Genomic DNA, 15,174 nt, shown 5'->3' with positions numbered 1-15,174 from the left:
TGTCCTTGATTGGCCTGCTAATTCCCCTGACCTGAACCCCATCGAGAATTTGTGGGGTATAGTTAAGAAGAAGATGAAAGACACCAGACCTACAAATGCAAATGAGCTGAAGGCCGCTATCGAAGCATCCTGGGCATCAATAACACCTCAGCAATGCCACAGGCTGATTGCCTCCATGCCACGCCGGATTGATGCAGTAATCCGTGCAAAATGATTCCCAACCAAGTACTGAGTGCATCAATGGACATTTTCAAATGTTTGATTTAGTTTTGCTGTTATAAAATTATTTTTTTTACTTGGTCTGAGGAAGTATTCTAATATTTTGAGATAGGATTTTTGAGTTTTTTTCAGCTGTAAGCCAAAATCAGCAATATTCAAATCATAAAAGGCTTGAAATAGTTCAGTTGATGTGTAATGAATCCAGAATGTATGACATTTTTGTTTTTTTAATTGTATTACAGAAAATAAAGAACTTTATCACAATATTCTAATTTTCTGAGACAGTCCAGTATATATATCATATATTTGACGATGAACAGCACGTTGTATAAACAAGGTCAGGAACTGCACGAGTCCTGCCGCATAGTGTGTGTTGAGCGGTCGCTCATGTATGTGTTTTCATAAGCACGTACTTACACTCTGGTCAATAGACTTCAAGCTCAAGGGATTCAAGGTCAAGAGAGGGAGTTTGCCATCTGTGGGCGAATGCTATTTCATAAAAGCCAACCTGCATTAGTGTGGAGATAAGACTTTAAAGTCCGAGAGCAGTGAGAGGTGGTGCATGAATGGCCACAACTTCTGAATTAAGCCAATATGCAAAAGATAGGCAGAGACAATGATAACATGTTGATCTGGGGCAGTGTCTCTATCTCTACCTTTCTATATCTCTTTCTATCCATCTTTTTATCTCTCTCTCTCTCTATATATATATATATATATATATATTTCCCTATCTCTCCATGTCTCTATGTCTATCTATCTCTCCATGTCTCTGTCTATCTATCTCTCTCCATATCTCTCTCTATATATATATATATCTATCCCTCTCTCTCTCTCTCTCTCTCTCTCTCTCTCTCTATCTATCTATCTATATATATCTATATATATATATATATATATATATATATATATATATATCTCCCTATCTCTCTATGTCTCTCTGTCTCTCTATGTCTATCTATGTCTATCTATCTATCTCTATATTTCTCTATGTCTCTGTCTCTCTCTCTGTCTCTCTCCCACTATGTCTCTCTCCCACTATGTCTCTCTCCCACTATGTCTCTCTCCCACTATGTCTCCCTATCTCTCAATCTCTCAATCTCTCTATCTATATCTCAAGAGGGGTGACCGACAGCAAGACAAACACTTACAATAACAAAGAAAATTAAAAAAGGGAAAAAAATAGAAACACATTATTCGATGCGAGCTTCTGATTCGCTGCCGAGTATGCAAATTGCCAAACGAACCGAGATCGCAGTTCGAATCCCGGCTCCTCCGTGTTACATGTGGAAGTGTCCTTGGGTAAGACACTGAACCCCTAATACCCCCAATAAGCAGGTTAACGCCTTACATGACTGCACGGCCACTATTGGGAATCCCAAGACGAGCGCTCTACCTCCTGGGCTACTGCCGCCCCAGGTGCTGGCCAGTTGGCTACTTAAACTGGTACTCCATGGTTAGGGGACCATTCTTTGTTGTTGTTTTTTTTGTTTATTTTGTATTTTCAATTGAATGGCCAATCATCCGTTAACTTTTTTGAATCCATCTTATTTTTTATTCCTTTTTTTCCCCTTTCGCAAGAGAAAACCAGCAGTCACCGAAGTGTGAAGCAGTGAGGGGTCTCCGTATTCCCCAAAAAAAGTTGTTTACTCATAAAAGTTGTTAGTGTGCAACTCACCCAAATCCATGCTTTTGGATTCTCTGCTTGGAGCGAACATCTGCTTCTGATTTCCCTTTTGGACATCCGTGAGACGCTCACTGCAAAAAATGACAACCGACTTAGAAAAACATAACAGGAGAAAAGTGACAGCAGCATGATATGAAGGCTGATTTCAGTTCGGAAATCCTATACATACCATTCAGAAGAAACAAAATACATGTTAATATTGAGTAGGGATGCACAAAAAAGGTCGCAGGTTCGATTCCCAGCTCCTCAGTGTGTATATGTCAAAGTGTCCTTGGGCAAGACACTGAAACCCTAATGCCTCCAATAAGCTGGCAGGCGCCTTGCATGGCTGACTCCCTATCGGTGTGTGAGTGTGTGTGCGAATGGGTAAGTGTGAAGCATATTGTAAAGCGCTCTCGGAGGTCTTCATTGACTTGAAAAGCGCTACAGTTTTCGGATTGAACAGCAAAATATAAGGTCACAATCATCTGCCTGATCCAGAAATCTGTCACTTGACGCTATAAGATACAATCAGCTGACGCTACTTGTTAGAAATATTCAAAGCATTTAGCTCTTCATTTTGATAGGCATCGTGATTTCCCATGTAGTAGTGGTACAACTTGGTTGCGTCTCATCTCAGCCTCATGTGTGCGAGGCATCGAAGAGCTTTCCGATTTACCAGTTTATTAACTTCAGTTAGTACCGTAAACTATGGACTAAATTCTGCAACTTTTTTCCCAAGCTTTCGATGCTGAGGCTTATGCATGATGTGGCTCAATGGTGCTCAGCAGTAAACGTACGAGTGAGACAGGTAGAATATATGTGTCAAGGAAGACGCAAGTTTAATGTACCGTATTTTCCGCACTATAGGGCGCACTGGGTTATAGGGCGCACCCCCAAAAAATAGTTTTTGGTCCTATATCTTCCGTAGATAAGGCGCACCGGATTATAAGGCGCTACAATGGGAACGTCGACAAAACAGTCAGATGATTCAGTCCAACTGATTACCCCCTTAACATTCCCAAGGCTTACAAAGAAGCAAATACGTGTCGTAGACACGTGCGGATGCGGTGTACGTACGATGTCACTCAAATGCGTTGTTTCAAATATCATTCGGAAGGTTAAAGTCTTGGAATTCAAGAAATGCCAACCATTCCTTAGTTTCTATTTTCTTTTTCGCTCGCAACTTTACTGTGCATATAACGATAAACACTTGGAATTGAGTTTAATTCACTCAACTCATCACAGCAACATCGAGATCGTTCTAAAACAAGATACCGGGAAAATATAAAGCCGCATAGCTCACCTAAGTTCTCACGTTCAATAATGATTCGCAATCATGGTCTTCTTACAACCGTGAGTGTAGTAAATCCAGGAGAGTAAATTATTTGCAAATACAGACTAATAAAACATGTTTCTTTATGGTGTACTTTAGCAAGCGTGCTAAGCTTGCTACGCCATTGCTAAACTCGGCCAATTGCAGGGTTTGTTTTGGCCATCTAGCCAATCCGAGGCTCCGAATAACTTCAGCCAATAGCGATCGATTCAACGGATGATTGATACATCTTTTTCGGCCAATTGCAGGGTTTGTTTTGGCCCTCTAGCCAATCTGAGGCTCCGAATAACTTCAGCCAATAGCGATCGATTTGACTGATGATTGACACATCTTTTTCGGCCAATTGCAGGGTTTGTTTTGGCCCTCTAGCCAATCCGAGGCTCCGAATAACTTCAGCCAATAGCGATTGATTCAACGGATGATTGATACATCTTTTTCGGCCAATTGCAGGGTTTGTTTTGGCCCTCTAGCCAATCCGAGGCTCCGAATAACTTCAGTCAATAGCGATCGATTTAACGGATGATTGACACTTCTTTTTCGGCCAATTGCAGGGTTTGTTTTGGCGCTCTAGCCAATCCGAGGCTCCGAATAACTTCAACCAATAGTGATCGATTTAACGGATGATTGACACATCTTTTTCGGCCAATTGCAGGGTTTGTTTCAGCCCTCTAGCTTATCCGAGGCTCCGAATAACTTTAGCCAATAGTGATCGATTCAAATGATGATTGACAAATTGGTTAGCCAATGAAACCCCGGTATATAAATCCCAGCATACACCGCGGACTACTCCGCGTTCGGGGGAAAATCGAGTTGGCGGCTGTTGCGTAAGTTGCGAGACCTTGTGATTTAATGTTGAGCCGTATATAAGGCGCACTGTATTATAAGGCACATGGTCAGCTTTTGAAAAAAAATAAGACTTTTAGGTGCGCCTTATAGTGCGGAAAATACGGTAACTTCGGGCCTGGTGCATGAGTAAAACGAGCATGAACGGACCCTCATCATGGAAAAGGTGTCACTGGAAAGGGGAGGACTACCTACCATATTGGGAAAACTTTTACAAGTAAACAGAAACAATGTGGAGAAACGAATGGATTACAAGAAGAAACGTACAACGAAAGCAGAAATGTTTAAAGCGGATTTCCTCGGCGTTTTAGTTTCACAGTATCTTGTTTCAGACTGATGATGTTTCTCTGATGAGTATCTTAAATCCCAAGAGATACACGGCATGACGTATTTCAGTGACTGGTGACATAGTACATGCATCTCAAGCATTGACACAACAGTCACATTCCAAGAGATCGGATGTGTATTTGATCTGGAGCACATACGAAAGTGTTGGCGGGTATTTTGTTCCAACTTTCCAGAAGATACTTCTTCTGATCTCTATCATACATACATATATATCATATATGGTGTCTGGAATTAGAAACTTTCTTACTCTCTGCCGCCATCATGATTGCAGCCTCAGTCAGCTCATTTTTTAAGTACTAATAAACTTTTTGTGTACTCAACCTTTTGGAGATTTGTACTGTATTTGAAAAAGGTATTTTCTTACTTATACCAATTTTAGGCTACACCAACAAAAAAACCCTGCTGGTCAGATGACATAGGGAAAAAAAGCAGTTGTTTCTGCTGTCGTCATGTTGTGTTTGTTTGCCAGAAAAAAGCGTTCGTGATCTTAAATGTAAAGTTTAGAGCAGTGGTTCCTAAAGTGGGCAGTACCGCCCCCCTGGGGGCAGTGGAAAGATCTGGGGGGGCGGTGGGGAAGAAGAGCGCGGTAGGGGGGCGGTAGTCCGAAGTCGAAATTTGATAGTTTGTTTGACGATTTGTACACAACACGTTAGGGCCGCACGATTAACCGTAATCGAATTGACATTGCGATGTGACGTAGTGCGAAACCGCAAAGCACTGGATTTTTTTTTCAAGGTTTTGTAGTGAGTAATGGAGTTTTGGCCAACCACAATTGTTACTCTTCAAGTTTTAAAAGCGGCGACCAATCAGAGGCAAGTTTTTATAATAGCACAAGCCAATAGAGGCCATTCAAAGTTTGCACGCATTATGCCACACCCACTGTGTGAGCTCATTGAGTGCGATGGCGAACTCTGTAAACATGGTCCCAGAGTCAACAAACGAGAAGGAAACGAAGCTTGCCCCGAAGAAGGGCGGTACACCACTTTTTTGGACCTATTTTGGTTTTGACGAAGCGGACGTGGAACAGAAGAAAACGTCCGTTGCAGAATTTACTTTTGCATTGTTGCTAGTTCCAGAAGAAACACAAGTCATTTGTACCAGCACCTTAAATATGATCACAGCATGTAAAAAGGATTATGAGTAAAAGACGAAGAAGGTGCATCTACAAGTGGACTGGGAGGTAAACAAACCTCCAAACGGCTTTGTTTGGTGTGGGTTATCTTAAGTGCGTACATTTTATCTTTTATACTGTGCATATGTTCTTGATTTTCAAGGCAAAATAAGAGGGTTAAGGTAAATGCACGAAAGGAAAAAGATTGGACCGAGGCACACATCAAAAATGCTCGGGTTTTTAGCGCAAACTTCATATCAGGTAAGAGAAATTAAACATTTATGATCGTTGCTATTGAGTCCATATTACTTATTATATCGCCAAAATGTCTTGTTATTTTCTTAGCTTTAGCTAACTATTAGCGTGTACCCTAAATGCTAACAGTAGCCTTGTAAACCTTACCTGGGTCAAAAATAAAAACAGGCTTTCATTGCTAATAATAATGGGGCACACAATCCAAGTCATGTCTTAGATACATTTAATTATTCACGTTTTTTTAGGTGAAGCTTCTTTTGGTTAGGCTAAACGCTAACAGTTAGCTAAAGCTGAGAAAATAAAGATTCTGGCACACAACATGGCAGCAACAAGCAGCTATTGCAGCTTTCTTTTCCTCTGTCTTCTAACCAAGGCAAGTATTCTTTTGCCTCCAGCTTCGACTGTGAAGGGTCTTGAGAGAAAATATTCTACTTCCAGCTTTTTAAGGACACCTGAAACGACTCACCTCTGTTCCAGTTCCTTTCAGAGGCTAATAAGATTCTAAAACTTCACAATTATTTCCAAATTCACACCCAAAGGGTGCCCAAACCCTGAAAAACGACTGAAAAGAGTTGTGTGAAGTGTTGAGGCACCTGTAGCGAGACGGCTCCCTGCCCATTTCCTCCATTGTGCCCAAGGAAGTCAGCTGGGGGAGGCGAGTTCTGTAGCTTTCTTGATTGTTGCCATAGAAACCTTGGTTTCCATTGGCGGTCGCGACAGGATAAAGAGCTAAAGAGAAACAGAGTCGTTTTTAAAAGGTAGTGCGTGTACCTTTAAAATATTCTACTTGCCGACGCCATCTTCTGGCCAAAATAATGATTGCGGCTCATTTTGCAACTCGCGCAAGTATGCATTTGGGTTGTCATTTGGACTTTTTTTGAAATTGTCCTTTTCTTACTTTCACCATTTTCATCCTGGAATTAAAGGAAACCGCGACTATACACATGATATCACTTAATGGCAATTGTATTTTATTATATTACTTATATGAGGTCGCTGGTTCGCGCCTCGGCCGAGTCATACCTAAGACTTATAACATTGGTAAAATGGCGGCGCCCTCTGTTGGCTGCGGCTGCATCGGCTCGCTACAACGGGTCAGGTGTATCGACATTTCGTTCTAACAAAAGAATGACAATACAAAGGAAATTATTATTATTATTATTATTATTATACAATGTGCTACTTTTGAGATGTCAGTAATCTTGGGGGTAACTGAACTACTTTCTAAATTAAGTAACTAGTAACCGGTGTCTGAAACTCATGAGAAAAAGTTAGCGGATACCAGGGCAGACAACTCTGAAGAGTAACTTGCCCCATTTTTCACAACTTGAAACCGAATAAGACGACACATCGCAAAAAAAAAAAAAAAAAAAAAAAAAAAAAAAACATTGTTGCAAAGTATTAAGGATTGATCATCAAAATATATAACAGAACAACACTTTAAAATTAAGTTGATTATAAATCTACTTATAATATTCATTGGATGGATATGACATCTGCCATCAGTATGTCCCTGTATTGTATTGTATTGTGTTGCTTTGTCTGCTACAAGCTGCGTGAACTCCTCTTTCCACCATACTTTTCATGTATGTTTACGTTTTTTACCGTCATCAATTTTGTTCGCTTCTTTTGAATCTTCTGGGGATGAGGTTTTGCCTTGATTACTCAACACTTATCCATTTTATACTGTATTACGGTGTGGCATGCGGAGTGCACGGCAGCAGACAGGAAAACAGAGGGTCATCAACACAGCCTAAAGAATCGTTGGTTGCTCTCTACCTAGTCTGGAGGACATTGCCTGCTTTCGCTACCTCAGCAGAGCAGAAAACATCATCAAGGACTTTTTCTCAACCCCGCCACCACCTCTTTGACCCGGTGCCTTCCGGCAGACGCTACAGGTCACACAAAACAAAAACAAACAGACTCAGAGACAGTTTCTTCCCCAGAGCCATTACCATCCTTAACACACACCACACAAAAAACTGAAACTCTAGCAAACACACTACCTCATACAGATGTCAAATTGTATTCATGCCTATGCTCACTTTGCACAATGTTGACTATTTTTGCACTAATACGATCCCAAAGCTGTATGTAACATCCTACATGCCCTCATTTCTTGTGTAAATATTGTGAGAATAGAATATACCTTTATTGTCATTGTTACAACATGGAATATATTGTGACAACGAAATTGGACGTGGCACTCCAGGTCCACATTTTACAGTGAGGATATAAGGAAAACAAAGAGATAAAGGAACAAAGAAGATGTTTGTACTGTCCTTGTTGTATAGGCTTTGCTTTCCTCCGGAGGGGGGGTGTATGAGGGGGTGAGGGACAGACAGAGATGGGCGGATCCAACTAGATGTTTGATCTTACTGTACACACGGTCCAGTGTTTTTTGCCCCTAATTGCTCAGTCCACGTATTGAATGGATTTGGGAAGTACAGTCCTTAAACATGCCGGACTAAAGTCGCCGGCGACGATAAAAGCTCCGTTGGGGTGTGCAAGCTGCTGTTTATTGATTGCAGCGGGCAAGAGATTTAGCGCTATGCTAAAGTTAGCATCCGGTGGAACGTTAGCATCCGGTGGAACGTAAACTGCAAGCACAATGACCAGTTAGCTCTCTCGGTAGATAGAAGGTTCTACACGATGCTGCTAGAAACTATATCGAGTGAGCAGTGTGTGTCAATGATTCGGCTGTTATTGTAGCGCATAGTCCCCCACCCCTGTTTTTACCGGAGTCTCCGTCTCGTTCGAATTATAACCTTTATATTCTTTGTTCCTTTATAATGTGTAAATTATAACCTTATCTTCTTTGCTCCTATATCTTCTTTCTTTTCTTTCTCCTCACCCGATAAATGTGACCCTGGAGTGCCACGCCCAAATTTGTTGTCACAATATGTCCAACCCATTTTGTACCAATGACAATAAAGGTATATTCTATTCAATTCTATTATATTATTTTCTTGTGTTCTCTTTCTACTTTGGAAAATGATATGCAAATGCAGAACATTATAACGCTCGGGAAAGTCCGGAAGCACAATGTTCAAGGCTTCTGATTGGCTGCCGAGTATGCAAATTGCTAAATGAACTGAAATTTCCAAACCGAACGAAGATCTTGAAATTGGAATAAAGCAAACGTTTGATTTGGAACAAAAAGCTTCCTTTTTTTTCTTGAAAAAGTTGTTGTTTTATAAGTTGTACACCCGACTTAAATGATGCACGCCCCGGGCGTCCGGGCAGATATTATTTCAGACACTGCTATAACTCATTGCCATTTCTCAGTCACACGCCCAACACGTGTTGTGCTATTATTCAAACCATTCCATCCATCCATCCATTAGCTGCGCCGCTTATCCTCAGTAGGGTCGCGGGGGTGCTGGAGCCCATCCCAGCTATCTTGGGGCAGTGGGCAGGGGACACAGGGACAGACAAGTCACTCGCTCATTCACACCTAGGGACAATTTGGACCGGCCAATTAACCTAACACGCATGAGGAAACCCACGCAAGCACGGGGAGAACATGCAAACTCCACACAGGAGGTTCGATCTCATGACCTCAGAACTGTGCCGCACACGCGCTAACCACTGCGCCGCCGTACTGCTATGAAACCATTCCATTGATTTTCTAACTTTTCCATACTCCGCAAACTCGGACAGGAACCGTGAAGACATTAAGCTTCCCTACAACAAAAAAAGCAAGATGTTAATTCGAAGACTTCCACATAAACCGTCTTTCATCTTCAAATATTTCCATAAATAAACCCCCAGTCGAAGGAGAAAAATGGGGCATCGCTTCTCCGTGATAAACTCTTTGGTGCTCAACCCCCGTGTGTACAAATTGTCAACCGAAAATCCGATGGAGAGCTGAAGAATGAGATCAAGATTTTCCAGCTCCCAGAAGAACGGAAAGGACATAAAAAATGAATAATTGCCAATTCGGCAGTCTCCTTTGTTGTTTTTGTTTTCCTCTGTGAGACTTATTCAGCAGTGTCATGCAAATGAATGAAGTAAAAATAATGCTGAATTCCCCAAAACAAGGACAATATTTTGATATAAATAGATAAATGCCTGAAAGGAATGGAGTTCAACTAGGTTAAAATATTGACTTGGGCTATTGCGCTTCTGTGTTACAATGGGCTCTCGACACCCAGTCCCAAACCATATTGATTTAAATTCACCCGCGTCGTCTTGGATTTTAATTCCACAATAAAAATGGTGAAAATAAAAAAAGGACTTGTATAGTGGGATTAAATGTATTTGCTCAAGGTGTGTATTTTTTATCAGTTTGATGCTCCCTTTTGGCGTCTTAGTCTTCCTGTCTTTGTTTGAAGGTGAAGACCACCCCCCCGCCCCCCTGGAGTTTGAGATTAAGAATGAGAAAGAAAGTATGGAAACATCTCTCCCCGGTTGCAACTGGTTTAGTCTTTGTCTGGTGCATTTTCTTCTACAGTTAGCCTTTTTTTTTTTAACTCTCCCACACTTGAGTGGTCGTTTTAGACCCAACAGGACTGCTTCAAATTACATCCAAATGCCAACCCAAACCCCAAAAGACATGAAAAAGAACGTTCATTCAAGCACGTCGAAGAATTTCACATACTTGCACGCGCAACAAAATACACGACTTTGAATGCAAGGCATTAGAACACCTGAATGTACACTTGACAGAGGAAGTACACAAATAGGCAACGATTTCGACATTCCAAATGGGAAAAATAATCAAGATTGCACTCACAGCTCCCGGTGTCGTCATACGAAAACCTTTCACCGTGACCGCCGCCATTTTGCTCCGAGGGTCCGGAATCCTCCTGGTATTCCCGGTCGTACCATTGCTCCTGGAAGCCAAAAGCAGATCATGGAATCTGAAAAACGGGTTGTGATGAATAATATTTTCGGAATGGAAATGAAATGTGACTCGTTAAAAATGCATGATGGTGAATTAAAACATCACAGGATCTGGGTCGCCCATTTTATGACCCAGTAGAATGAAATGAGATATATTTATTCCTTTTATTGGCTGCATCTCAGCTGATGACTGAATACATAAATAATGCGGGTCGGAATGTACCGCCACTGCTCAAAGGATTGCATTTGTGCACGTTAGCAGTGAATCATGTGATGTAAATCATATTTTGTCCATTATTACTTATATTAATCCATATTCAAGCATTTAAACGATCACATTTCAGACATTATTTGTTGCCAGGGTCAGACATCTAGCTGGGGGCCTTCAGAATCATTTCTGAAGGCCTTGAGGCCTAACATCAGTGTCAATAAAGCTGTTGGTTTAGCCAGATTTCGAGTTGGCCGAACTACGGCCTTCTAGAAGGAAACGTCAGCAGTTTTACAAAGTATGATTGGCTGTCTTATATCTTATTTTTATCTTATTATTATTATTATATTATCATATTATTATCTGCGGTCAATCATGGACAATTTATCACATCCACTTCACAGCAGCAGCTACTACAGAGCAGCTTCAGCGACAGACTGCTGTCACAGTCTTGTTCCACAGACAGACTGAGGAGATCATCTCTTCCTCATGCCATGAGGCTCTTTAACTCCATCCGAGGGAGTAAAAGCCCACATTAAACCCCACCCCCACATTTGCATATGACCCTATTTTTATTACAATGTGTATTTTCCGTAGCACTATTTAAATACTCTATACCAACACGGGTATTTTTGTATTCTATATCTTTTATTTTGTTATTTTATTTTTCAATACCAGGATACTGCTGGAAGTGTGAATTTCCCTACGGGGATGAATAAAGTATCTATCTATGTATCTATTACCTTAACTCATCTTAATCATAGTTAATCTTGTATTTTTATCTTTTGATATCCGAAATATTCTTTTATGTATATAGTTTTTTAGATTTATTACACTGGCAACTGTGTGGACAGAAAAGTAAGAATTTCATTGTGCAGGGAATTGTGGTTCTTTACTGTGCATATGAATATATCCCATCTCATCAGCTACACCGCTTATCCTCAGTAGGGTCGCGGGGGTGCTGGAGCCCATCCCAGCAATCATCGGGCAGTGGGCAGGGGACACCCTGAACTGGTTGCCAGCCAATCGCAGGGCACACAAGGACAGACAACTCATTCGCTCATTCACACCTAGGGACAATTTGGACCGGCTGAAATGCATGTTTTGGGAATGTGGGAGGAAACCGGAGTGCCCGGAGGAAACCCACGCAAGGGGGAACATACAAACTCCGCACAGGAAGTCTGGAGCTGGATTTGAACCCACGCCAAGACATGAACTGTGCCGCACATGCGCTAACAAAAATAAAAAGATTATTTGTTGAGCAAAACTATATATATATATATATATATATATACCGTATTTTCCACACTATAAGGCGCACCTAAAAGCCTTCATTTTTTTTTCAAAAGCTGACCATGCGCCTTATAATACAGTGCGCCTTATTTATGGATCAATATTAAGTCGCAAAGTCTTTTTCCCCCCCAACGCCAAGTAGTCCGCGGTGTATGCTGGGATTTATTTACCGGCGTTTCATTGGCTAACCAATGTGTCAATCATCATTTGAATGGATCACTATTGGCTAAAGTTATTCGGAGGTCAAGGGGCGGATCCTTTTTATCATTTACAGGCTGGCATTGGCTTAAACGGCAAAACAAAGCCTGCAATTGGCCGAAAAAGATGAATGCGTATAGCACGTGGCTGACGGCATACAGAAAGCATATTTTTACTATTTTGTATTTGTAAATATTTTATTCTCCTGGATTTACTAAACTCACGGATATAAGAGGACCACGGCTGCACATTATTATGAACACAACGACTTCGGTGAGCTACTCCGGCTATATATATCATCCCTGTATCTTGTTTCAGACTGAACTCGATGTTTCTGTGATAAGCGGCGCAGATAATGGATGGAATGGAGTGTCTATTTTTAAATTCAACTCAATTCCAAGTGTTTATTGTCATATGCGCAGTAAAGTTGCGAGCGAAAAAGAAAATAGAAACTAAGGAATGGTTGGCATTTCTTGAATCCCAAGACTTTAACCTTCCGAATGATGGAACGATGCATTTGAGTGACATCGTACGGACACCGCATCCGCACGTGTTCTCGACACGTATTTGCTTCTTTGCAAGCTTTGGGAATGTTAAGGGGGTAATAAGTTGGACTGAACCATCTGAATGTTTTGTCCACGTTCCCATTGTAGCGCCTTATAATCCGGTGCGTCTTATGTATGTCAAAAATAGGACCAAAAACTATTTTTTCGGGGTGCGCCCTATAACCCGGTGGGCCTTAAAGTGCGGAAAATACGGTGTGTATATATATATATATATATATATACACACACACATATAGTCAAGTCAAATTTATTTATATAGCCCTTAATCACAAAAATGTCTCAAAGGACTGCACAGAATTACGATTACACAATTACAATTACCTGATCGGTTAGCGCGTGTGCGGCACAGTTCCAAGGTCTTGGGAACCTCCTGTGTGGGTTCAAATCCAGCTCCCGGACTTACTGTGCGGAGTTTGTATGTTCTCCCCGAACACTCCGGTTTCCTCCCACATTCCAAAAACATGCATTTCAGGTGAATTGGCCGGTCCAAATTGTCCCTAGGTGTGAATGAGCAAGTGAGTTGTCTGTCCCTGTGTGCCCTGCGATTGGCTGGCAACCAGTTCAGGGTGTCCCCTGCCCGCTGCACGATGATTGCTGGGAAGGGCTCTAGCACCCCCGCGACCCTACTGAGGATAAGCGGCGCAGCTAATGAGATGAGATATATATACACATACATGATATATAATATATAATATATATGGGGCAGCACGGCGGCGCAGTGGTTAGGGCGTGTGCGGCACAGTTCTGAGCTCATGAGATCGAATCTTCCTGTGTGGAGTTTGCATGTTCTCCCTGTGCTTGTGTAGGTTTCGTCCGGGCAATCTGGTTTCCTCCCACATTTCAAAAACATGTATGTTAGGTGAATTGGTCGGTCCGAATTGTCCCTAGGTGTTAATGAGCGAGCAAATTGTCTGTCCCTGTGTGCCCTGCGACTGGCTGGCAACCAATTCAGGGTGTCCCCTGCCAGAAGACAGCTGGGATGGGCTCCAGCATTCCCCGGGACCCTACTGAGGATGCGCGGTGCAGATAATGGATGAATGGATAGATGGATGGGAAAATAACCCCCAATTTTTTTTATTAAAGTTAATTTTTGATTGGCTATTTCTACAAAATTAAGAGCTTTTTTTGGCACAGTACGCAGTCAGATGCGGATATTATAATTCACCGTTTTGTAACCTCCCGTCTCGATGACTATAATCCACTACTCTGCGGTCTCCCAAAGTCCAAAATCAAGAGCCTTCAGTTGGTACAAAATGCTGCAGCGAGGCTTTTAACTAACACAAGAAAGTTGGATCACATGACCCCGATTTGAGCTAACCTGCATTGGCTCCCTGTTAGCTTAAGATGTGATTTTAAGGTTCTGTTGGTATTATACCAAATCATGCATGGACTTGCTCCCTCAGATCTTTCAGATTGAATTTCCCCCTATGTTCCGGTCCGGAGCCTTCCCTCTGAAAATGCTGGTCTACTCGTGATTCCAAGAGCCAAGAAGAAATCCGCAGGTTGGAGAGCGTTCTCCATTCGAGCCCCGGTGCTGTGGAATGTTCTTCCCCCCTGAGATTCAATCTGTAACCTCAGTGGAAATGTTTAAAGCTAAGCTTAAAACACACTTCTATTCTATTGCATATGAATAACCTAGATTTTAAGTTGACAATATCTGTGTATTATTTGCCCTCATGTAGGTTTTAGATCAGGGGATGGTGTCATAATAGTCTGTGGTTTGCAATAATCCGTGGTCATGCAACCCTTTGAGACTCTTTGTGATTAAGGGCTAAACAAATAAACATGACTTGACTTGAATTTTTTGTAATGGAATCTTAAGCAGCTTCACCCAACAATATAAGTTATTAAACATACTGAACTATCTAATGAATAAATAACTTGTATACAAAAGGTCTTCTGACACCTACTGATATGGTTGAATGTTACAATTACTCGGGTGATCATTGGATGAAAGCAAAGATTTTCGAGATAAAATTGGGCAATTTCCTGCAGCGCGCTAGACGAGGTCTAAAGGCACTGTAGTTTGCCCCGGCACGCTGGTTAAAAAACACTGTTATAGTATTTCACGGGCTACATTCCCGATGATAGTTCAAACGATCTGTGAAAGTGGGCATGCAATCGAAAGATCCTCGACCCAATTTATGACAAATGTACATAGGAAAGGGAATAAAGCAAAGAAGACAGAACAGTGCAAACAGAGAACCCAGAGAAAACAAACCAGCATGCAGTAAACAATGGATTATCTTTATTGAAAGGGGAAAGTCAGACAGTTGTATCAAG

General features: G+C 41.5%; 1 protein-coding gene across 2 annotated transcripts in view; it reads right to left on the bottom strand.

Annotated features, from left to right (window-relative positions):
- Positions 1-15,174, bottom strand: part of LOC148368495 (partitioning defective 3 homolog B-like) — a 237,983-nt gene that overhangs the window by 115,632 nt on the left and 107,177 nt on the right. For both annotated transcript variants that reach the window (XM_088330519.1, XM_088330520.1), the window contains exons 14-16: positions 10,517-10,616; positions 6,372-6,507; positions 1,898-1,977 (exon numbers count right to left, since the gene is read on the bottom strand). In XM_088330519.1, the coding sequence (XP_088186645.1) occupies positions 1,898-1,977; positions 6,372-6,507; positions 10,517-10,616 (316 nt within the window). The remainder of the gene's footprint in view (positions 1-1,897; positions 1,978-6,371; positions 6,508-10,516; positions 10,617-15,174) is intronic.

The sequence above is a fragment of the Urocampus carinirostris genome, chromosome 3, assembly GCF_059441175.1.
Source record: "Urocampus carinirostris isolate Australia breed hairy pipefish chromosome 3, RoL_Ucar_1.0, whole genome shotgun sequence".
NCBI lineage: Eukaryota > Metazoa > Chordata > Actinopteri > Syngnathiformes > Syngnathidae > Urocampus > Urocampus carinirostris.
This window is presented reverse-complemented; position numbering and strand designations above follow the sequence as displayed.